The following is a 26,546-nucleotide window of genomic DNA, read 5'->3' as shown; positions in this document are numbered from 1 at the left end:
CTATATTAATACCCGGCTTCTGGAAAATAATAATAAGTTTACAATCTCTTTTATATTTTTGCAGTAGAATGCAGAGTGTTTTATTTTACAAGAAACTACAGTGTGCTTAGACTGTGGATTGTAAAGTTAGACAATACTACCTTTTTTGTAGAAATCATGAAGTTTTACAAAGAAGACAATGCATTGTCTAGAAGTAACTTTATTTTTTTTAATAAATTTTATTTATTTATTTATTTATTTATGGCTGCTTTGGGTCTTCATTGCTGCACATGGGCTTTCTCTAGTTGTGGCGAACGGAGGCTACTCTTCGTTGCGCTGTGCATTTCTCATTGTGGTGGCTTCTCTTGTCATGGAGCAGAGGCTCTAGGCACGTGGGCTTCAGTAGTTGTGGCACATGGGCTCAGTAGTTGTGGCTCACAGGCTATAGAGCGCAGGCTAGTAGTTGTGGCACACAGGTGTAGTCGCTCCGCGGCATGTGGGATCTTCCCAAACCAGGGCTCGGACCTGTGTCCCCTGCATTGGCATTCTTAACCACTGCGCCACCAGGGAAGTCCTAGAGGAACCTTTATAAATATTTAAATATTATAGGGCAGATTTTTTTTCTAAGCAGATTTTAAGTATGCATCCTTGAATATTTTAGGCAATGCGAGTCCTCGATTCATCCGTTGCACAACATACTGTTTCCCATGCACGTCAGATATGGCCAAGCAAGCTCAGATTCCATTAGCTGCCATCATCAAACCCTTTGCCACGATTCCCTCAAACGAGGTAAGTGATAAAAAAAAAATTCAGTAATTTATCAATTCCAGAATTCTTCTTTCATCATTATTTCCCTATGCATTATTCTGTATTGTAAACAGAAAGCTGGAGTATATATAATGTGAAAAACATGTAGTCATTCAATTCAATAAGAAAACAAAAATCTGACAAACCATGTTTTTGGCATCCTGTATTCCAAACACTGATGGGCTAGGTCACTTTTTGGCTTAGTGTAACAATGCACATATATGGGAAATATGGACTATCACACAGTGACAAATAACCAAACCTTATGCGAGGCCCTTGTGCCCTAGTTCAGGGCCCCAATATCTAGGTGCTCAGGTAAAGGAAGATAATAGAGCCTAAGGTCCTTGGTGTTACTACTACATCTGCTTTAATGATCACTGGACCAAGATGCTCATAAACTCCTATTTAAAGTCAGCATGATTAGAAAGCATGAGGTAGATAAATCTGTATCTTTCAACTGGGGAAGATGTACCCAGTTTATAGTTAATGGGGAAAAAAGACAAGAAGTGGTGTACATTTAAGATTTCTGATATTAGGATGCCGTTAGTGGATATTATGATCAGGACATCTACTCTATGCAGCTGCCATTCCTCCTTTTGATACCCCTGAGTGGTGGATACCCACATGCACACGGAGACAGACACAAGGTACTATAGCAGAGCTGGTCAGATGGGAGGTGAAGAAAAGCCTTACTTCTGGCTGGAATTTCCTTACAGTGGTCCAGTAAGCTAGGCTGAACTGAATTCTTGATTCCTTTCGCTCACTAAAAGGCCGAAGCCTCAGATTCTCTTCCCAATTTAAACCTCAGCTTGGCTTTAGTGATCCTTTGAGGTCGGTGATCTAACACACACCTAGAAGCACCTGAGCAAGAGGTAGAACATCTCTAAGAGAGAATAGATTTGTACCCTTTCTTGGGCCAGTCACGCCAGCCGGGATGGGGGGTAAAGTGGCCTGGGATGGGGAGGGGGCTTGCTTTGTGTCCCCTCAGGGAGGGAAGAAAGAGTAGAGAGACAGTGTCCACATGGCAGTGGCGTTCATCCCCTTTGAGATGTCCACTTACTCGTTTTATGAGTGTATCAGAATGCTGCTATCTCTTCTTTTTGAGAGTATAGTGAACTGGGTTAGAGCTGGGCATAGAAGACGGACTGGGCTATTCCTAAAATCCAGTCTTACATGCAGTGTGGTCTCATAGTTGTAAATCAAGAAGTACATTCAGTACTTACTTATTTTAGGCATGGTGTCTTCTATGATGGTCCCAGAAATTTAATGTAATGCTCCTAAGCTTCTCTTTAAAATCTCTATACTTAATAAAGTGGACCAATATATAATGACAAAGAGATCCATGCTAAATAAGATATATGTGTTTTGAATACTAACTAGCTATTTTAACCAGATATTTTTCAACATTTTATTATGAAAATGTTTGAACATACAGAAAATTTAAAAGAATTTTACAGTGAACACCTATATACCTGCCACCTACATTCTACCATTAACATTTAACTACACTTGTTTTATCACACACTGACCCATCTGTCCATCAATCCATCTTTTTTATGCATTTCAAAATGAATTGCAGTTATAAGTATACTTCCCCCTAAATATTGCAGCATGCATATCATTAGCCAGGGTTTTATATTTGGTTATATATTATTTTTCCTTTTGCGACAAAATTCATTTACAATAAAATGCACATATCTTAAACATTTTACTGAATTTTGACAAATGCGTACACCTGTGTAATCCAAACCCCTGTCAAGATATGGCACATTACTGTCACCCTAGAAAGTTATCTCATGCCCCTCCTCAGTCAGCCTCCCAGCCCTTCTCATAACCTCCCTTCTCTGACAACCATTGTTCTGATTTTTTTTTCTCACCATAGATTTGTTTTGCCTGTTCTAGGTCTTCATATAAATAGACTTACAGAGTACACATTCTTTTGTGTAAGTTTCTCTCACCCAGCATCATGTTTTAAGGAGCCATCACGTTGTTGCCAGTTTCGGTGGTTTGTTCCTTTTTTATTGCTGAACAGTATTTCATTGTGTGGATATACCAGTTTGCTTATCTACTCTTTTACTGATGAACTGCCGGGCTATTTCTGCTTTTTGGCTTTTGTGAATAAAGCAGCTTCTGTAAATATTCTAGTACAAGTCTTTCTGTGGATATGTATTCATTTCTCCTGGATTAATACCTGTGAGTAGATTGCTGACTAATGGGGTACATGTTTATTTAGTTTTATAAGAAACTGCCAGATCATTTTCCAAAGTGGTTATATGATTTTACAGTACTTTCAACATGGTATCTGAGTTTCAGTTGCTCTACATTCTCTCCAACCTTTGGTATTGTCTTTTTAATTTTGGCAGTTCTGATGGCTGTGTAGTAGTATCCATGAGAGATTATTTTTTTAATCTTGATCCTTTGAACAAAATTAAAAGTACTAGTGAATAGTATAACACCCACGTACATACCACCATCATTAACAAATATTAATATTTTGTCATATTTGCTTAAGATCATTTTCTGAGAATTAAAACTTCATAGCTACATAGGATGTCTCCTCTAATCAGGCTATTCTTCTCTTCCCTCCCACTCCAGACACAAACACTAATGAATTTGATGTGTAATCCTTCCTACATGTGGATTTTATATATTGACTTCATATGCATGTATCCATAACAATATGTAGTGTTTTTTGCTTTTTAATGAATCGGTTACTTTTAAAGAAGCAAAATATAAACATTCAAAAGATGAAAAGGGTATACAATGAAAAAGGTCCATTCCTACCCCTCTATTCCACTCCCCACCCTTACAGACAATTTTTACCCATTCTTTGTGATTCCTTCTAGAAATAAATATGCATATACCAGCACATCAATATCCATCCTTAAAAAAATTAATATATAAATGATAGTATAGCACGCACACTGTTCGGCCCTGTTCTTTTATCAGTTAATGTGTCTGGCACTTCATTCATGTTGCTACCTACAGAGCGGCCTCATCCTTTGCAACAGCTGTGTAGTATGATATATTAGTAAGACAAACACTGTTGTAACTGTAGGTGTCAATTTTAAGTTGCCTACAGATTTCAGAAATGTGAAAATTTAAGAACACGAATCCTAAAATTGAAGGAAATATGTCAACATAAATGTGCATGGGATTGCAGCAGACGTGCATGCTGTCTCACTCATTCCCATACTGTCTGAATCTTTCTACAGTGATCTTCTGTTATTTTCATAATCAGGAGAAGATGACAGTTCTACCCTGAAAGAAATCTAGGCAACAACTTTACTGTGTATCAATATGGGATGGATGCTCCCCGGCAGGGTTAGCTTCAGTGCATCTTGTTCATGGCAATGAGTTTGCAGTTTTCAGCTACATGCTAGCAAAAACCTCTCCTCCCTGCCCCCTCCCCACGAGACAGCTGACCTGGGTCATGCATGCAAGGAACAGAACAAAATTCAACATTCTCCAGACCCCAAACCAGAATGTGTTATCACCATTTCATATTAACAATGAAATTATTCAGTAACGTTTCCTGAAAATGAAACCTTGTATTTAGTTTTTTGGTTGAAAAAAGGTTTCAAACATTAGTCCAAACCTCCCCCTAACTGTATATACACATTCCATGTACACACTGAATGTGTGTGCTTTCTATTTTCTGAAGTTGTTTGATCTAACCAAATAGTACCTTCTCACCAGCATAAGGTTTTCCCTTAGTGAAACTTATGCTGTATTTTAGTTTCTGTGCCTTCCAAAGTAATAAGCAGATGAGTTTAGAGTGGTGGCTTATTTTCGGAATCTGACTTAGGGTGAAACTCTGCTTAAGCAAATAACACACTCTAGTCTTTTCATGTTGCTGTAGACCCTGTGTGCTGACCAGGTAAACGTATTTTCTCTATTCAGGCTCTCTCTGTAGAAGCCTTTCCTTTTTTCTTAGACCTTCAAGAACAGGATTACTCAAAGATATATTTATGTATTATACATATGAATATTTATATATAATTAATTTTTATATATTATATATGTAATTGAGGTAAAATCAATGAACAGAATTGTAAGCTATTTAATGGATATACTGTATTTGAGAAGGATTACTATTTCTTATATAGCAGTGTGTACTGGGTTGAATGAAGACATTCTCTATTTTAAAGAATACTTTACTTTTATTTGTTGAAATAGACTTAAAGGTGAAAAAAAAGAAATGTAAAAGTGATGCTAAAACACCAGGAAGAAGTTCCTAAAGGTTGTGCCCTCAAGAAAGTTGTCTCCCTCTTTGGGCGTTTAACTGGACCTGAACGTGGAGAGCCACTATTAGGGAACCATCACTGCTGCGCTCTGCCACTGCCTGGATGAAAGTCTAGGTCACCAAGGATCTGGGCCTTCTTGGCAGCTTCCCCATGTGGTTTCCATGACACCTTTCTGGTGTATTTTTTCCTGCTTCACAAGCAGGGAACATTTTAGTTCCCTTTGTTGTCTTCCTGACATCTAATATTGGGGTTCATTAAGGCTTGGGCTTGGGGTCTCCTCTTTTCTCTCACATACTCCCTGTCCCCCCAAGGACTAAGTATCATCTGTAACAGCTACTAGAGTAGCTAGAGAGAATAATAGTAGTCAAAACTTATAGAGTGTTTATTGAGCACAATTATAAATGTATGTTTATTTATTTCATCCTCACATAAACCTATTTATTGTTCCATTTTAGATATAAGGAAACAGGCACAGAGTTAGATAACTCATTAAGGCCAACGGCTGCTAAGTAACAGAGCTAGGATTCCAAGCCAGGCAGTCAGAACCTGAGTCCCTAACTCTAAATCACTATGCTGTTGCTCCCTTATTCATTCATCCCTGTATCTGTAACCCCGCATTCACATATCCAAATGCCTTTCTGAAATCTCTCCTTGGGTAACTCATAGACCCCTCAAACTTAACATGCTCAAAAGTGAATTTCTGATCTCTACACCCTAAGCCTGTTCAGACTTCCACATATCCATAAATGGCATTATCATTTATTTAATTGTTCAAGCCCAAAGCTAAACAATTAGAGCTAATAATAGAAAATAAGGGACATGCTGATTTTTGATATTTATAACCTATAATAAAGGAAATAAGTTTTAAAGTATGTTTCTTGAAGGTAAATGAATTACATGAATACCGGTATTCTCCCTGTGAGTAGCATTTTAATTTATTTTCCTCTAGAATAAATGGCTTGCTTATTTTTAGGTATAGTAAAACTTTCCTATAAGGAAAATCCAGATAAGGATTTTATTCCTTATCTGACTAATAGTACCATCATTACAACAATTAAAAAAAGATATCCTTCAAGATATCCTGATATGGCATTGATCAAAAGGATTTATTTAGTGCAGTTTTGTGGGTTTTTTTTTTTAAGTCAGTTCTGTTGTTTGACAGAACCTTTAAAGCATGTCATGGTGTTAGCAACGGACTATAAAAATAAACCTAACCCAGGCAGTTACCATCTGAGAATGTTCCCTGTGAGAGTTTGCTTTGGAGATGTATGCTATTTCCAAGGGCATACCTGTGTCATCTTTGTTTAATATTTCATATTCCTTACCATAAATTTTAACTTTTTTTGGTATGTGTTTTATGTGGAACCCATTGCCATATTTAATATAATTAACTATGAGGTATTTATTCAGCAAAAGTAATCAGTTATCTTGTAAGCTCTTTTGCTTAGTAACCTGTGATTTTATTTTTGATGCCGTATTTTAAGACTGAGGTAGAAATGGTATAGATTTCCAGCACAAAGGATTGAAGATTATACTTAATTTTGCATTTTTTAAAAAATAGGAAATCTGTACATTTTGGGCAAGTGCATACATCATCTAATTATACATGAAATTAAATAATTTCACCTATAAACCAGATGGCAGAAGCTTTTACTCCATCTGTGAATAGATTCAGGAATATCTGTGTATTTTTTTTAGATTATAAACGGATATAACTGTCAAAGTAATTTCCTTTTGTATTGAATTAGTTTAATCAGATAAATTTTTATCCAAGACTTTAAACTTCACTTGATTTATAATCCCCTACTTACTTTATAGGAACTGAGCTGGACTTTAGGAACATGGGGAAAAACAAGACCAGTTATTCTTGTCTAGAACGTGTGGAAAATCTGCTGGGACAGAGCTAATTTTTGTACAGTGTGAAAAAGGCTGTAATGGAAATAATCTCATTCTTGAGTTTAGGTTCAGGGAAATTTTACGTTAGTTATGACTTAATGAGTAAAGAAGTTTGTACTGTTATTAAATACTGTTTAAATTATTTTTCTTCATGATTATTCATATTCTGATAGATTCGGTAGGTATGAAGAAGATGCCATTGGAAAGAAAAAGGGATGGATGTCAGTGAACTGACAAATGAGGTTAACAAAAAGGGCAAAGACTGTAAGAGAATAAACACCAACACATTACGTCCACATCCATCACCTACAGAAAGTGTTGCTTGGTCATGCACTTGACTTAGCCAATCTTGCTGGCATGAGTTGGCAGAGTTTAGGCAGAGTTTCCACTGCCATTTAATGCATCAAAGGAAAAAAATTCTGCCTCACTGTAGTATTTTGTTTGTGTATCAACAACTTTTTTTAAAGGAAGATAGCTTGTGAAATGGATGTTATCTGAGTTTTATAGATACAGAAGTTCTACAGGTTCTGGGGCAATGAAAGTCACACAGCTAATAAGTAATGCTGCTGGAACTCGAGTTTCCGAATTCCAAGTTCTTTCAGCAACATCTGTCTTGTTGAGGTTTTATTTGGTTAAACACATAAAATAGCATTCCTTTTTCTTGCTGGCAGTTGTTTTAGCAATGAGCCTCCTGTTTCTGCAAGCTCGTGAGCTATCTTGACATGTCCATCTTAGACCTCTTTTCTTGAAGTCTTTTGACTTCAAGCTTCTGCTTAGTACTCCTTGAAGGCAAAGACCATCCAGAATCTGGCAGTGGGCTGGGCATACAGTAGAGGTCCTAGGTGAGTAAATGCACTCTTCTGAGGGTTGGGTAGACATGACATTTAAAAGACAAAGACAAATCAAACTACAGAACAGTGGTTGATTTCTAGGTATTTTAGGCTTCTGACAAACCCTGTGGATAAAGAAAAAAATCATTTGAGAGATCATAGATATATTCTATCACATTAATGAGAGAGGTTATATTTCATTATAGAGCAGAACAGCTAAACAAGTAGGAAGAATTGTTGATCATATAAAGATATTTCAGAAACCAATAAAAATTGACTACTTTCTCCAAAGCACCATAGATGGTAACCAATAGGTGGAACACCTATTGGGTCAGGAGCCAGGAAATGACTGTAGGTCTCCGCTGTGCCTTGTATTGTGACCTTGGGCTGCCATTCCCAAGAGGGAGAAGCCTGGCTCCGATGTTCTATAAATCTAGAAGGCTGCTAGTGTCTACTTTACTTTTCCACTCTTTATTGGACTTTCAGCATGGATTACGATGTATTTGTCACACATCCTATGTGTTATTAGAAATATATGTGAATATGTTGTGCAACCCAACCCAAAGGGGTTTCATTTATATTATGCTTTTAGTATAAGAAATCTGTAGTATATTATTCACTTTAAAAAGCACATGAAGATTGTGAGACTATGCATTTTTATATATAGCCCCAATTTAGCTAGCTTTAGTGATAAATATGCTCTGAAATGAAACTGATTACTGCGTAATATTGTGTCCTTTGAAGAACTTAAAGAAGACTTATATCTTAAATTATTTTAAAATGAAAGCTTCAAAAACCTGAATCTATTTTTTAATATGTGCATTGTAGTCTTAAATTGTTTGCTTTAATGCAATATTTTAAAAGTATTAATATAAAAACTTGGAAAAATAAAATCTATGTACTCGTGTAGAAATAGAATTACGAATATAACACTTAAAATACTTAATGTATAAAGTTACTTTAGAAACTAAATCTTATCCCTTAAGGATTTTGGCCACTGTTTGTATAGTGCTATGAAAAAGTACTATGAAAAAGCTAGGCAGCTGAAGAACAGAACATAATCCCTTTTTAGAATGGTGTTGTAGCAGACATACAGGGAGAGTCACATTTGTCAGGGCAAAGGTTGTTAGAATTCTATTTTAAGTTACAATTTAGAAGTTTAAATATACCAAGCTTATGTTTTCAATCACAGAATTATTCATGTAACTCTTTATTTTTATTTTTTTTAATTAAATGGAGAATAACATCAGGAGAAAAAAGAATGAAAAAGAAAGCATTCTTCCTTAGTTTAACTTTCAGTGAAACCAGGTGTGGGTTTTATGACCTTCAATGCCTGGCAATTGAGTGTACAGCATCCATCACATAGGAGCCGAGAAGACCAGGCTCCCTGGATGTAGAATGCTGGGCATCCATGAGGAGCCACCACAGTAGAGGAAGTATTTTAGAGCCTCTCACTATCATTTTCATCAATTCTAAGGCCCACATTTTCTCACATTTTCTTCACATTTTAACATTTCTAAAAGAGAAATATATCTTCCTAACAATGACTTCTTAGCATTGTGTCATGTTGAGTTGGAAGCTTTGATGAGATTTTAGAATCAGTGAAATACACTGTTTCTACACTGCTTCGTTATTACTAACTTCAGTCACATTTTATGGATATCTAGGTAGTACAAGAACTTAAAATTTCTGCAGTTGATATGTCTTCTCAGTGCTCAAGTATACAAAAGTCAAAATTTTAAAGATTTTTATTTGAAAGTTTCCTAAGCAACAAGTTCTCACTGAATAAAAGGCTAAAAAAATTAATAAAGTCATATTTTTAAGGATGGAAGGAAGAGAAAGCCCTATGCAAACCTGTAATTTGAAATTGTTTCATGAAATGTTTGAAAATAGCACCCAAGTTTGTCTGATGCACAAGTGATTTGGGGACCAATTCTTTGTCAGGAATTGAACATCGTGTGGGTAAGGTGGTACAGGGAGGAATTTGAGCGTCAGTTGAAGTTGGGTGCACAAATTGACTCTACCACTTCTAGCAGTATGACCTTGAAAATTTTTACTTAACTTTTTTGAACCTCATTTCTCTCATAAAATTATAACACCACTTAACTCTTAGTTGTTTAAAAATAAAATAAACTGGTATGAGAAATGATATCTTTATCATTAGTTATGATTATTTGCTGTACCATATAAATTCCTCTTTGGAAAATTTAATTTAATCAAACAATCATAGATTTGGGGTTTCTACTTTGTACAAGGAAGAAAAGTATGAAAACTACAGTAATTTAAATTTACCTGAAGTGTATACACCTAAGAGAGATATTATCATACCCCTTCAGTGATTCTAGCTACATATCTTACATAAGAAGAAGGAGGAAACTGATGTGGATGCCACAATTTATATTCATGTAAAAGGGAAAGAGCTACTCACTTACATTTTTAAAAAAACATTGCATGGTCTCTGTCATTTGATATTATATCACTATTTTCTGTTTTTACTATTCAAATGATAAACACCCACCGTTATATAAACATTTCTATAGCTTTTGTTTTTTCATAAGGTGCTTCATGGGCATTTGCTGGAATAATTTTCTCTCCATCTCCCACACAGTCCTGTCCTTTTAGCCTAGTTAATTACTATTCACCTTTTAGATTTCAGTTCAAGTCACCTCCTCCGGAAAGCTTTCCAGGCTACCCCACATTATACTCCCTGGAGCTCTCCTAATACTGTGTATCACCGTTGGCAATTTTGTATTTGTGTATTTGATTTCTTTCTCCCACTAGGTTCTATGAGGGTAAGGACCACCGGTAATTTTTCCTCACTATTTTATTCCCAAGACCTAAAACAGTTCCTGGAAAACCTTTGTGCTAAATAAATATTTAACATGATAGTTTCATTCCACAATATCATTTGTATTGGGAAGTAAATTAGACTTTTGAGGCCAAGTAATTTGATGAGATTTTCACATAGAGATCTACGCTGAAACACTTATTGAGCATGTACTTTATGTAAAAATGCTGCATTTGCTACTAAACAAGTTCCAAGGTAATTTAAAAAGGTAACTGACAATCCAGGAGCCAAGTTGTGCTGACTAGGATGATAGTTGCTTAAAGAATTTCCTGGACAGTAAAATTCTTCATACGTTTAGCTTAGGTTTCACTTTATTCTCCCGTCCAGTATTTGTTTCTTTCCATATCATCTCACTATAAAGTGAAGATATACTCTGTGTGTGTGTGTGTGTGTGTGTGTGTATTTATGAAGGGGGGAGGATATATGGACATACATGTTTTAAAAAAGGATTAAAATCTTTAAAATGTTATTATTTGGGAAAATAAGAGCATCTTTGACTTTCTTGAACAATATGTCTGCAAAATACAGGTAAAACAGAAGAGCCATAATGATAAACTCTAGTGTATGTAGATATCATGGAACTCATACACCACAAAGTTCACTCTTTTTTAAAAAATAATTAATTAATTTTTGGCTGCATTGGGCCTTCGTTGCTGCGCGTGGGCTTTCTGTCGTTGTGGAGAACGGGGGCTACTCTTCGTTGAAGTGCATGGGCTTCTCATTGCAGTGGCTTCTCTTGTTGTGGAGCACGGGCTCTAGGCACGTGGGCTTCAGTAGTTGCAGCACGTGGGCTCAGTAGTTGTGGCGCACAGGCTTAGTTTCTCCGCGGCATGTGGGATCTTCCCGGACCAGGGCTCAAACCCGTGTCCCCTGCATTGGCAGGCAGATTCTTAACCACTGCGCCACCAGGGAAGTCCCAGATTCACTCTTCTTAATCCAGAACTGAACTACCAAGGTAAATTGATGTGTATCATAGTCTTTAACATGAGAATGAGATTTAAGTTTCTTTTTGTTTACTATATTCCATACTCTCTTCTCCACAGTTTAAAAAGTTTTGAAAAACTCTTTTATATAAGTACTTCAAACATCAGTCTTGTCTGCATTTCTCCTTTTCCTATAGAAAAAGGGTAGAAAATTTATTAGCTCATGTTTATCAATTTTTATTATTTATTTGATAAATTAAAAAGTCATCTTTCATCTCCTTCCAGCTCATTATTGATATATAATAAATATATAAATGTGTTTATTTCTCTAGATGCTTTCAAATTGGTCACACACATTTTTTAAATTCAAAATTTCTTCTCAACTTTTTGTAAAACCCTATTTTCAAGTCTTACCTCCCAATGGCTTTGGTCTATTTGCCCAGATCAAATTAACTCACAAAAGATGATTTGCTGCATTACTTGGAAGTGGCCTGGCCAGGGCATGGGGTTGTCCACCAGGGATGGTGACATTGATAGCACATCGGACTGCATGAATCTTAGAGTCCTGTATTTTTTCCCACTCTAAAAGCAATTCATATAAAAAGCTTGGATATGCTTGGATAAATGTGTAGCTTCTGTAGGTATCAACTCTGAAAAGGGAAATAGTAATTTGACTTTTCTGATATGCTTATTTACAGAATCAGTTTTATAATTGTATAATCACATGAATTTTTAGGAATTTTTCAATTGTTTTGTACAACATAATCTGGGCAATAATACATTGTTTTGTGATATGATGAGCAGTGTCCATTTTTATGAAGGATTACTAATTTACTTTCTCCAACAAGAATTTTTTTTTCTTTTTTTATTGAAGTATAGTTGATTTACAATGTAGTGTTAATTTGAGGTGTACGGCAAAGTGATTCAGTTATACATACACACACATATATATATATATATATTTTTTTCAGATTCCTTTCCCTTACAGGTTATTACAAAATATTGAGTATAGTTCCTTGTGCTAAACAATAGGTCCTTATTGGTTATCTGTTTTATATATAGTAGTATATGTGTGTTAGTCCCAAACTCCTAATTTATCCCCCCCACCTTTCCCCCTTGGTAAACATGTTTCTTTTCTATGTCTATGGCTCTATTTCTGTTTTGTATATAAGTTCATCGTGGCATTTTTTTCCTAGATTTCACATATAAGAGGTATCATATGATATTTGTCTTTCTGCGTTTGGCTTACTTCACTTAGTATGACAATCCATGAAATAATGGAAAAGGATAGAAAATTTATTAGCTCATATTTATAATGCAAATGGCTTATTTCATTCTTTTTTATGGCTGAGTAATATTCCATTGTATAAATATACCATATCTTCTTTATCCATTCATCTGTTGGTGGACATTTAGGTTGCTTCCATGTCTTGGCTATTGTAAATAGTGCTGCAGTGAACACTGGGGTGCAAGTATTTTTTCGAATTAGAGTTTTGTCCAGATATGTGCCCAGGAGTGGGAATGCAGGATCATGCGATAGCCCTATTTTTAGTTTTTTAAGGAACCTCCATACTGTTCTCCATAGTTGCTGTACCAACTTATATTCCCACCAACAGTGTAGGAGGTTTCCCTTCTCTCCACACCCTCTCCAGCATTTATTATGTGTAGACTTCTTGATGATGGCCATTCTGACTGGTGTGAGGTGATATTACATTGTAGTTTTGATTTACATTTCTCTAATAATTAGTGATGTTGAGCATCTTTTCATGTGCCTTTTGGCCATCTGTATGTCTTCTTTGGAGAAATCTCTATTTAGATCTTCTGCCCATTTTCTGATTGGGTTGTTTGGGTTTTTTGGTATTGAGCTGTATGAGCTGTTTATATATTTTGGAGATTAATCCCTTGTCGGTCATATCATTTGCAAATGTTTTCTCCCATTCTGTATGTTGTCTTTTTTTTTTCTTTATGGTTTCCTGTGCTGTGCAAAAGCTTTTAAGTTTAATTAGGTCCCATTTGTTTATTTTTGTTTTTATTTCCATTACTCTAGGAGACGGATCCAAAAAGATACTGCTGCGATTTATGTCAAAGAGTGTTCTGCCTGTGTTTTCCTCTAGGAGTTTTATAGTATCAGGTCTTACATTTAAGTTTCTCATCCATTTTTAGTTTATTTTTGTATACGGTGTTAGAGAATGTTCTAATTTCATTCTTCTCCCTGTATCTGTCCAGTTTTCCCAGCACCACTTATTGAAGAGACTGTCTTTTCTCCATTGTATATTCTTGCCTCCTTTGTCATAGATTAATTGACCATAGGTGCGTGGGTTTATTTCTTTCTATGCTATTCAACAGGTATTGAATTCAACAAACATTTACTCTTTACCCAATATGTGCCAGGTACTCTTCCTGGTCCTGGGATATGTCAGTGAACAAAACAGACAAAGACCTCTTCCCTCATCGAGCTCACATTTTAACAGAAAGAGGCAAGACAATGAACCTGATAATAAGAAAATTATTGAACAAATGGAGGAAGGAAAAAGTAGAGCAGATTGGGGGATGAGAACTGCCCATGGGAGGGGGTAGAGTGCAGGTTTCTGATTGAATAGGTTAGACAGGTATGCCTGATTGAGAGGGTGTCATTTAAATAATAGACTTGACTCATGCATGGGGGGGGGGACATTTTGAAGGTGTTTTCATGGCCATAAAGCAGTGAGATAAATGGAGGGAAGACGTTGGCTGACTTGTAATTCTGTCAGAGAGACAAAGGAAGTTTGCCTTTAGGCTTATTATTTTTAACACTTTCACCTTTAAAGTGGACTATTTTACAACTTTCCTTTGAGGAACAAAAAACTGCCAATCATTTTGTTATGGAAGAAACAAACTTGATTCATAGGGTTTTTGAGTCTACAATATATTTTCATCATCTGCGGAACATTGTGCGTTCTTATAGCAATTGAAGCAATCAAACATGGCTTCTGCAAGTGGCCTATAATTAGACAACAAAATGTAATTCTTCCTTAGGGACCAAAGATAAACTGTAATAGGTCAAAGTTTAAAAGAAATGTGGGAAAATGTCTCTCAGCTATAGAATTCCTGAATATCATAGCTCCTTGAGAGGGATTGTCTTACTCAAATTGCCAACATGTGTTCCAGGAAGAAAAATGATGCTGATCTTTGCAAATATACCCATAACTTGAAAGACTGCATCAGCATAACCCAATCCAAACAGAGCAGTTTTTGGTTAAGAATCATTTCTCACGGTTTATAATTTAGTCATGAACTATGACTTCCATTCAGGAAAACTGATACTATGGTGCTCTCCGAACTGCACTGATATTTATTTTCCCTTTCGAAACTCTGGATGCCTCATCACCAGGAGCAGCCCTTTCATAGACTTCAACATATAGTCCAATTTGACCTTCCCACTACAAAGTGCCCCTGGCATTAGAGGGCCTGGGGAGAAAGGTCACAGCTGTGTTTGCTTTAAGACGCTATTGGCCATTTCAAGAGAAGAGTCTCCCAGTGTAGTTATTTGTGCATATATTGGGATGAACTTATTTAACATATTAAGGTTTTTCACACCCACACCTAATCTTCTGTGATAAAAGAACTGGCAAATATCCTCATGCCCAAACGTGACTTCTGTATTTTCCTTCTTCCTTCATTTTTTTTTCATTCAGACTTCAGTTTTTTCCTTTTCCCTTCCCTTCCTCCCTCCTTCTCTTATCATCTATTCAATAAATATTTATTGAGCATATACTCTGAAATACAGGCCCTGGGGATCAACGGTGAACCTGAGGTTTCCCTAAGCTGTTAAGGAGTGAATTTTTTTTTTTTTTTTTTTTTTTTTTGCGGTATGCGGGCCTCTCACTGTTGTGGCCTCCCCCGTTGCGGAGCACAGGCTCCGGACGCGCAGGCTCCGGACGCGCAGGCTCAGCGGCCATGGCTCACGGGCCCAGCCGCTCCGCGGCATATGGGATCCTCCCAGACCGGGGCACGAACCCGTATCCCCTGCATCGGCAGGCGGACTCTCAACCACTTGCGCCACCAGGGAGGCCCAAGGAGTGAATTTTTTTATAGTTAGAAATTTACCTTAAAAATTAGATCTAATATTCAAACATCTTTTGAGTTCATTTTTAAAAGAGTTTTTAGGAATTGAATAAAATACAGGGGATGATGAAACAAACAGAAATTCTAAAGATCCCTCATGGTAATTGTAAAACATATGATAGAATTTACTAATTGATAGGCAGGTTTCAAGACCTATACCAATCATTCTTCCAAAGACATGATTTTTGTTTCGTGAATGGTGAAATCTCTTAACTATGTTCTGTCAGAATTGTTACTATGCAGCAACAACTGATTTGAGATGAGAGAGAGAGAGAGAAACCTGGCCAGTGAGGACATACTACTCTACCTGGCTTCGACAACTCTCCATAAAATCACTCCATCCTTCCTCTTTATCTTCCTTCTTCTCAGCTGGACTAGGCTACTTGCATGCTAACCGCCAACAGACGCCAAGCTCAGGCTTTTCTTCCCAAGTTGTGCTGTTCTCACTATTCCCTCTCTGTCAGTCAGTGGAAATGTATCTCTGCGTAACTACCCACCTTGAAAGAGTGCTTTATTGACCACTCCCCCATGCCCAGCCCTGCCCCCCACCCACCACCACAAGTGATTTCTTCTTTTGTCTGTGCCTTTTGCTTAGCACCTATCATGAACTGCCCTGGGTAGTCATGGTGGTATATTTGTGGGTACCTGGTGGATATTCTGTTCATTCATTCAAAAACTATCACTGCCCACTCTCTCAGGTATTGTGCTATAGGAGACATGCGATAAAACAAATGTTAGACATGTGAGGCATGGGTCTGAGAATTTAGCAGTGATGCTGAAAAGTAAAGCATTGTGATGAGTGCTGTTGGGCACAGGGTCATATGGCAACACACAGCTGAAATGCCTAAGCCAGTCCTGAGGGGCCAGATTGAGACTTGGTCCCAGTTTAGACAAGGTCACTGACAACAAGTCAGGAGGAGGGAGGGATACCCCTTCTGTTGTAACAGGAGGGAGAAAGGAAGACCTTAGGTAGGTGCTGGTAAATCCGTGGGGAAAAGTCAAGGGAGGGAGTTCCTCTCTGAGGTTTTCTGCTTTTCTTTGTGAGCAAGGCAGCAAAGTTATCTACTGAGGGAGGTGGGAGGAGAGCTTATTTGAAGGATAAAATGGAGTTAAAAAGATATAAAATAGCTCCTGTAGAGAAAGAGAGAGAAATGGCAGGAGACACTTCATGGGTACCAGGGACCACCAAGGGCTTGGTTCAAGTCACAGACCATGTTGTGATGGCAGCTTTCTCTGAAACCATGTGCTTTTTCTACAGAAGCGAGCTGCAAGCTGTTTCTGAATGTTTCGCACAGAAAATGAATGGGGATCCAAGCTATAGCTCTGCAGTTTATTGGACAAGTCACTGCCCCTCACATGTCCATTCCCTTCTGAACATGGATGATAATTCTCACTGCCAGGGTTGTTAGCATCTCAACATCACGATTAGATTTTATATACATGAAAGCATTTTAAACTATTGAATATAAATCATACAGATGATAGTTATGATCTTACATATATTATAAATTTGAATCAGTAACATTCTCCAGGATTTTTCAATGCTGGATAGACCAAAACAAAAAATGAAAACACCCCCCCAAACCAAAAAAGACCAATTTCCAAATAAAAGACATATTCAAATCCAATATAAGCTCTAGATATAGTTATAACAAGAATACATAGACTTAACAGGGATTTCCTTGGCAGTTCAGTGGTTAGGACTTCACCTTCTAATGCAGGGGGTACGGGTTTGATTCCTGGTCGGGGAGCTAAGATCCCACATGCCTCACAGCCAAAAAACCAAAACATAAAAACAGAAGCAGTACTGTAACAAATTCAATAAAGACTTAAAAAAAATAAAAATAAATAGACTTAACAGCATTGTTGAAGAGGAAAAAGTTGAAAATACTCTCTCAGGTGCCACAAATACCAAAACTAGCAAGAGGTTAATTTTCTGGAAATATGAAAATGCCAAGTTTTAGGGCCAACTGAAAACATTTTTTTAAAGTCTAAATAATTTTCATAATTATTACAGTACATTGAGTATTTTATTATCAGGCTCGGTTTCTTTTTAAAGGTTGCATAACATGATTTTTAAAAGGCATTCAGAAAATATTATTCTTTCATGCCATACTTGTTATTTTAAAGAGTCCAACAAAATAGAACTGCTGTTGAGAAAACGTGTGTACAGTAAGCAGCCTACTGCCCTGTACATTTTCTGCCCATGTAGGCTGACTGAATGTCATATATGGTGAAGCCAAAAATAGAAAACACACACAAGCTGCTTCTCCTTTCTCTTTCCTATGGAAATATCTTTAATAAGTGCAGTTGATACAGACTCTCTTTTCATTTTAGCTGCTGGGCATAATCCTCTGGGAATCCGACTCTGCTTGTCTTCCAGCATGCCTAACAGTCTGAATGTTTAGCATTTTTAAAGGGTAGTTGTTCGTCACATTTTCTGGATTATCTTTTCACATACCATTTTCATGCTTCTACTTATACCCCCTGATTAATCCAAATTACCAACTGACCTCTCTTGAGACAGATCCAAAAAATAAGCAGCACTCCAATCCCAAAGAAGTAGCTGTGTGCCAGAATCACATTTGACAACACAAAACCTTTGCTGCTAGAGATATGTATTTACCATTGTAAAGATCAAATTTATTGGGGAATATAATCTGATGTTGAATATGATCCTTTATCAAGCTGGAGGACCGTGTCACATTTTGGCAGGTCTTCTTGCTATAAATCTTCTGATCTGATTTAGGACCCACTGTAGGCAAAAATGTCTCTCCCATTACTAGTAATTATTTAGCTGAGATATTTCCTTCAGGCACTTAGTAAAGTAGAATATTGGTCATGTGGGAACAACTATATAGTCCCAGGACACTGATTACTTTCCTGGAGACTTCTAATGAAGGAAATAGAAGGAGAGGAAAAAAAAGGAGAAGTATACATTGAAAATGGGAAATGTGTATTTTTTCAAAATCAGTAAACAAGTGTTAGAAGACAGGGGAAAGTAGGTGGTTAAAGTGTGAGCATGTGTGTGCATGCGTTAGGACTTAGGTGAACTCTTGTCCTGAAAAAATGAGGTGAACAGTGGAGCAATGGACGAAGAAAGAGGAGAGGGGGACGGTTTTCACCCAGGAATATCCTGGAGATAGGCAGGAATACCTTCCCAAGCCAGGGTGTTCCTGAAATCTCCGATTTGGCCACTCTGTCTTCTCTTTCCCCTCAGCCACACTGTTGCCTGTGATTTGATGGTCCAACAAGAAGAAAATCATTTCTCCATCACAGTGCATTGCTGAGCACCATGATGCAAGCCTCCTTGTCTTTGCTTTGTTATTTTGCACCTTGAGTGCGAATGCAGAGAGCAGGGGCTGGGCACTGGCAGCAGGAGCGCTGGCTTCCTCGCCTCCCAGGCTGCCGTCAGCGGCCTACTGTGCCTGCTGTGCTGGGGCTGCCTATCCCATCACTGTGTCCGCTTTCCTACATGTAGACAAGGAAAAGTTGGAAGAGGATTAGAAACTTTTAAAATAAGTTTTTCTTGGCTATTATCTTCAGTTAATTTGGCACACTCTATAATTTCTATGTAATTCATGCTTAAAATAGCCTGTATTTCATGTTGAATCACGTTGTTTCACCCAGAATATTTTTTAACCATTATCAGAGGATTTTTCAAGAAAAGTATAAGTTTCTTCATTTTGTGATGGTAATAACTGATGTCAGTTCAGGTCAATGTTACTATAGTTACATAAAATGAACGTAGCATAATTATCTTGAGTATTTTATTACCTACTGAGGAAATTATATAGTTTTGTTTTAATTTTTAGTTGTACGGTGCCACCTAGTGGATCTATGCTATAAGAACACCTTCATATTTTCTTCAGCTTTCCAGATTTGGTATAATCAGCTTGTAATATTTAGCTGCCTTCTGTTATTTATCACTTTGCTAAGACAAAGACTATATAGCAAGACTTGGGTGTTCAGACTTTTTTTAGTTATAGAGATGCCAAAGCAAAAATACAGAGGCTATAAACTTTATCAGAATTCCTCATGTTGGATCTTTCTAGATTGTGCTTCATTTGTTTTTGTTTCGGATTACAATCTGTGAATGGTTTAGCGGTACTTTTTATTAATGATGATTTCCCAAGTATCCTTTCTACTCCTGCCTTGCTCTTTTAATCGCATGTTTGCCTGCTTGTTTGTTTAATGTCTTTCTATCCCACTGGACTGTATGCCCCACCAAGGCACACAGCATACCCAGCACCGAATCACAGATGTTAAAGAGAATGGCAGTAATACTTAGAAAACTGGTAATATATAAATACAGGAAAACTTTAAAAATTGTATTAGTAGTGAAGAGGAGTTGTTGATTGATACATTTTGTTTTCTACTCCTTTTACGTGGAATAATAACCAAAAGTTTTACCACTGAACCTAATTTCTCAATGAATTATATTCTTTCTTGTTCTCCAGAATTGACCATGGTGTTACATATCCCCAAAAAGAGGTCCATTTTATTCAATTAAAGCATCTTAATTAAAATTAGTACCAATAAAGTATTTGGCATAACCCTGGTAGTTCAAAAATACAAGCAAAAGATTCAAATATTATTCTCCTCCCTCTTCTTTCCCCAGCAACCCCATCACTTACATGTTATGTAAATTCATACCACACAGGACCAGAGCCAAGAATACCCAGATGAAGGTTTTAGAGCAAGGCTCTCCATCATTTTACTTTTTCCATTTAAGAGAAGAACAAAAAAGAAAGAGCAGGCAGGAATATACCAGAGGCCAAAAGATTAAAACACCCTTATAAACAAAATTACAAAGTCTGAAAATAGCTCTGAGGTAAGTATAATATACCCTTGGTAAGAAGAAAAAAAAAACTTAGGCAACTTTTGGAAAGTAATGTGATTTTTTTTTTAAAGCTGTATACACTGAAGTTGAACTCAGAAAAAAAGTGAGATTAGCTATTTATGAGCTCATGAATGCTACTGTAGAGCAGATAAGCAGACATCTGGAGAGAGCAAAGAAAAATCTCTGATGGTCTTCAACATAGCCTAAGAGAGATGAAACAAGACAGTGTTGGGAGACCCTTATCCTGTTGCCCAAAAAGAAAATGCAAATAGTGAAAAAGCTTTTAACATTCTTTACTGTCACCTCAGTTGTCTGAGGACCTTCCTTACCTATCCATCATCCAGTTTCCAGAAGAGTGAAAATAGAAAAAATGCAAGCGTATTTTACAGCCTCGATACAGTTATTACTCGACTCCAGTTTGTTACTAGACATTCATTTTCAGTTCTGCAAGTTTGAATCTGCCAGGACTGGAATGCTTAGGTGGTAGCTGCCGACAGTTTCACAGTCATTTTAGGCTGGGCCTGTCTTTCAGTAAATCATATCAGTAAAAATAAGGTTAATTTTCCTTCCATTACCTCTGCTTTGTCTAGCAAATAATTGCATCAGATTTTGTTTCTAAAGTGTCTCGGGGAATTAATTATAGCCTTTGAACTCTTTGAAAATAAAAGAATGAGAGAAGTAAACTTGACTGGAGTTTATGCACATTGCAGGCTTTAACCCTAGTTTAACTCTCTTGAAATCATCTCTTCACCTCCGAGGTTGAAGCTGTAGAACAGAGCAGCAACCAAAGTCATGACTGATGACTGGATTTCTGACCCAGAAAAAGCTACCTTATCGTTACATTTTTTGTTGTCTTTCACTTCTTATTCTGATTCTCCATTCACTGTCCTAAGAATCTCTTGTCGGTACCAATATCTTTCTGTTTGCTTCCCTTTTGTCCCCTCAGATTATTTCTTATTATTACCAGTTGAAGAAGATACACATTCATCACTTTATGCTTTTCAAACAAAAAGTTTATATTAAAAAAGTATTGTGTATGTCAATATTTGAATATATATGTGTATTTAAATCAAACTCCTAGAATGGTTTTAAAATCTATTGTACCTGTCAACTTTTGTAACCATCAGATACTATCAAAAGCTCCAGCAAGGTAGATTCCCTGCCTTCTAGATCATTTTTTACAGTAACATTTTACAGTAACAAGGTAGCCAATTTGAAAGTTTATATAAATAAATGCCTTTAGAAACTCAAGCCTATCTCACACTTATCAGACTATAACTGTCCTATTAAATATACACTCTCTCCTGAGCTGAGTGGTTTGGAGGAAAGGCTGTTCAGCACAGATGTGGTAACAACAGTTAGTTATGCCAGGCTTAGTAGTCTGTCCTGCACATGGCTTTCTCATTTAATCCTGTCACAACCCTGTCCATGGGACACCAGAGCTACGCCGTGAGTACAGATCAGAAGAGACCAGAAATAAGAAAGTCCAATCCATCTTCTGGCTTCCTTGAGGCAAGAGATGGGGGAGAGGGCAGTGCAGAGGGAGTGATTCTGAATGTATTTTTTTTTATCCTTTTCCTGATTCTTTTATGTATTCTACTATCTGTGTTTTCCTATTCTGAGATCTCACAACTCACTTCTGAAACCTCAGCAGTGGATTAGTTTTCACATTGAACGTCTGGGCAGGGACAGACAGTAGATCTCTCTCTCTTTTTTCTTTTTTTTTCCCCAAGAAAATGGCAGAAAATGGCCTTATGACCCCACTTCATCGCCACCTTCCTCCTGCTCTTCAAGTCTCCATGAAACAGCAGTCTGCTTTATTTACATCTTTTTCTTTAAAGAAAAACTTGGTTGATGTGCCAAACCCTGTAATTGTCAAGCTTTTCTAGAAATGTTATCTTTAAGGAGATTTATAAAAGCAAAAAGAATCTATGTGGTTTTATTCTGAAAGCTGGAAGTGTTGAGGAACAAGGCAGACTTCTAATGCTGAGTGTTTTTACTTTCAAGCTGTAAAAGATGTGTACTGGTTTCTGTGCATGTTTGTGAGGAAGAAGCAATTGAAATATTTATTTTTTTTGTTCTGGCAAAGCATGACCAGCCACACTGAAAGTACTTCGTGAGATGTTTTGTCATGGGATTAAAGAAACAGAAAAGGCAGAATCAGCCTCCTTCCCTAAACAAGTGAACATTATTGCATATTTCTTCAGAGAGTTGCATTTTTGAAGAAATATTTTATATACTGTGATGGAATTAGCTAAGTGGCATACCACTATGCAAACTAGAGCTTTTATTTGTTTGTTTGTTTATTTATTTATAAATATTTTGGGTGCTCTGTGTGACATGTTGGATCTTAGTTCCCTGACCAGGGATCAAACCCATGCCCCCTGCAGTGGAAGCACAGAGTTTTAACTGCTGGACCACCAAAGAAGTCCTGCTCTGTTTTTTCTTTCTTTCAAACCAGAGCTTTTAAAATCAGACCCAGTTCCCCCTTCTTTATTTATAGTTAATGAAAAAACTTAGCAAAATATGTGATACACGGTGTCCAGGACGTTTCCAACATAAGCTTTATTAAGTATTACTACCATCATGGTATTTTTTCTCTGTCTTCCCACACGTGGGTAAAGACACATATACATAAATGTACACATATGCTTATTAATTACATGTACATTTAAATTAATTTTTGGTTGGGTAGTGCCTTGAATTCCACAAGGTACCAAGAGAGGCATCCTTACTCCCCTGGTGAACACTAAGAGTTGAGTTCCTTAATGAGTCCAGAGTTTTCAAATTACAATTTAATACGTAGGACTTCTGAAATAACCTTGGTTATTTAGAATAACTTAGAAATCCTGTACCCACATGTCTCTTACTTGTGCTTGCTTCCTGTAGACGCCCCTCTACTTGGTAAATCATGGGGAGACTGGACCAGTCAGATGCAACAGGTGCAAAGCCTACATGTGCCCATTCATGCAGTTCATTGAAGGAGGAAGGAGGTACCAGTGTGGATTTTGCAACTGCGTGAATGACGGTAAGTGACGCCAGCACATGCCCTCAGGGAAAGTTCTGTAGTAAGCGGAACATATTATACTTCTTAGCTTAGGAAAAAAATATATGTCTGTTAAGGCTCTTAGTTAGACCTGAGCTTTTCCTAAACACCCTCAAGAATAACTCAAAGGAATGATGAGACAGGGAACAATCTCTGAGGTTTATCTTCTGTAAACATAAGAGGTAAATTTTCATTTTGCCTCCACCTGAGGCTTTGTGGAAAGGAATTGAGAAATTAAATGACTTCCCTATTTTTGAGTTTTATAAGAAACATAGCAACTTCCCTGTGGGACTCACACATTTATATGAGAGTAGGAGGGCCTTGGATGTCCTAAACTGAGGGTGTTCTGGTTGGCTTCCCTTCAGGGAAATTACACAGAAGAACTGTCTTTTATCTACGTTTACAGATGATAAACTTGAGAGATTGTTCCCTCTTTCACCATTCCTCCGAATTATTCTTGAATGTGAGTTCATCAGTATTTAGGAAAAGCTCAGGTATAGCTGAGGGCTTTAACACATATATAGATTTTTTCCTCCAATATGAATGTCAGATTGTTTAAAAAAAAACGTTATTATGAAGGGCTTTCCCAGATTCACTGTATTTTCAATTTCATCCTGGTATGAATTCACAGATGTTGAAAAAAACTGCAAGCTTGCCAAAAGTGTTTACATTCATTATATTTATAACATGTCTCTCTTTTTAATTCTTTGGTGTCAAATGAAGCACATTCTCAGGCTGAGAACATTCCCATATTCATTTACATTTATAGAGTTTTTCTAGAACCACGCGATGATTATGAGAGCATAATTTTATGTGTTTTCCTCTGTTTCTTATCTTTGTAGACATCCTTCCCTCCAGGGCACTAGATCTGAGGAACGTACAGCACTCTGCCCAGGAGCCTGTGGCTGCTGGCTGCTCCTTGATGAAAAGGGAGCTCAGGCAGTTTTCTGCCTGTGTCACGGCGTTCTCGGCCCCTTGTGTGTGCTCTGGTGGGAGAGCAATGCTGGTCTCCTTGTTTACCCGCCCCTTTATCACAGTCCATGGCTTTGCCCAACTCCCAGTGCCAGAGATTGACATGGTGAGGCTTACTCACAAAGACCTTTAAAAATGCCTTGCTGTGGAGTGGATTCATTGGTTTCCAGCCTCATCTCAAAGGCACCTACTCAGTACAAATTGGATACACTAGTGAGACCAGATCTTGTTCGTTCTCCACCCTTACTTTTCTTTCTAAGGAAGATCTTATTCCATCTCTCATCCTGGATAAAATCTGCAACCAAGTCCTTGGCTGTCACACAATCTTGGGACCTGGATTTCAGGAACCCTGTGACCATGCACTTCCCGGGGCTTTAGTTTTGGAGGAAAAAAGTCACGAGACGGCAGAGGCCTCTCCTGAAGCATTTTGATAAATACCTCCACCAAGGTCACCAGATTTCCACTGTCTTCACTCAAGCCTTCAACCTTCTTAGCAAGGTGATCAGAAATTTGTCCAGCATCTATCCACTTAGAGCATCTAGGATCTTCACTTTGGTGTGACCCTCTGGCTTAATGCCCAAAGTCTCAGCTCAGAACCTTAAATGGCCCCGCCACTTCCTAGTAGAGAAAAACCACACAGAGTTCCTGTATTTCTACACAGTAAATTCCCCTCCCTTGATATCCATGCCTAGGAAGCTGCCCTGTTCATTTTCTATTCATATTAGACTCCAATATTAGTTCCTGCAAGGAAGCCAGACTCCCTTAGATTGACACAGATGCCTGCATTCTTCATTTAGGTTTAAAGAAGACAGAGGTTTTCTGGAGTTAGAAAGAACCCACCGGGCTTGGTCACATGGCTCCACTCTGTTTCCCTTCAAAGTGTCCAGAGATTACACAGTGGGAAGCATGTGAGGCCAAAAGACACGCCGGAAGACGAGTGTCATGTGGCTGTGCATGATTTACGGGGGGACTTGAATTCTGGTTTATAAAACATGGCAGGGGCCTCCCTGGTGGCGCAGTGGTTGAGAGTCCGCCTGCCGATGCAGGGGATACGGGTTCGTGCCCCGGTCTGGGAGGATCCCATATGCCGCGGAGCGGCTGGGCCCGTGAGCCATGGCCGCTGGGCCTGCGCATCCGGAGCCTGTGCTCCGCAACGGGAGAGGCCACAGCAGTGAGAGGCCCGCATACTGCAAAAAGAAAAAAAAAAAAAAAATGGCAGATAATATTAAATACTAAAATTAAATTGATTTCATTTGATTGATTTGATTCCCCCTAAAATTAATTGGTTTTAAGGGGAAATTTTTTCATATCTTATATGCAGATGTGTGAAAATAAATTATAGGAACTGTAGAAAGTACCACCCATACATCCTACAACAGCCAGTGCAGCATCCTCCATCTCATCTAAATGTAATAAAGTAGCAGTTTAAGGCCCCCATAGCTTTCTTAGCTCAGCCAAAACTATCAGTTTCCCACTTCCATAATCTTGTCAAGACATTGAATTTTCTGAATTCAGAGATCCATATGTACATATGAATCTTATAAAACTTGTTTAAAAAGAAATGGCCATGATATGGTAAGAAAATAGAAAAAAATCAAGGCTTAGTGATTATTTTCTTAAGGCGAAACAAAGAAAACAGTCCTATTATAACCCATGTGTTAGTTCACAACTGAAAATAAAGAATACTGAGTTACTGGTTTTAAAACAGGTCATTACTTCTGTGGTTTTACAAATGAAAATGTTCTTTACAAAACACTTAAAACCAGAGCATTACTGCTTATTCTAAATACTTCTATTGTCAGTGGTTTAACAGCCAGCCGAATTAATCTCAAGGCAACAGGAATTCATTTTCGCAGAGATACCAGGCCATATTTGTCCATGTGTTTGGTGTGTGACTCATAAGTGTTCCTATGCTATTGGATGACTTCCAGGGCTTTGCCAGAACTAACCTTCTTAGACATTTGAATCAAATTAAGAGTTCCTCAGCTGAGATCTTATCGGTGTAGTCTTTCCCAAATACAGTAATCCTTTCCCAAACATTAAAGATTACC

General features: G+C 37.5%; 1 protein-coding gene across 2 annotated transcripts in view; it reads left to right on the top strand.

The window, feature by feature from the left end:
• SEC24D (SEC24 homolog D, COPII coat complex component) overlaps positions 1-26,546 on the top strand; it is a 111,648-nt gene that overhangs the window by 43,289 nt on the left and 41,813 nt on the right. For both annotated transcript variants that reach the window (XM_060105365.1, XM_060105359.1), the window contains exons 8-9: positions 641-768; positions 23,367-23,505. In XM_060105365.1, the coding sequence (XP_059961348.1) occupies positions 641-768; positions 23,367-23,505 (267 nt within the window). The remainder of the gene's footprint in view (positions 1-640; positions 769-23,366; positions 23,506-26,546) is intronic.

Source organism: Mesoplodon densirostris, chromosome 1, assembly GCF_025265405.1.
Source record: "Mesoplodon densirostris isolate mMesDen1 chromosome 1, mMesDen1 primary haplotype, whole genome shotgun sequence".
In the NCBI taxonomy this organism is placed as follows: domain Eukaryota; kingdom Metazoa; phylum Chordata; class Mammalia; order Artiodactyla; family Ziphiidae; genus Mesoplodon; species Mesoplodon densirostris.
Note: the sequence above shows the minus strand (reverse complement) of the source record. Positions and strands in the feature narration are given on the sequence as shown.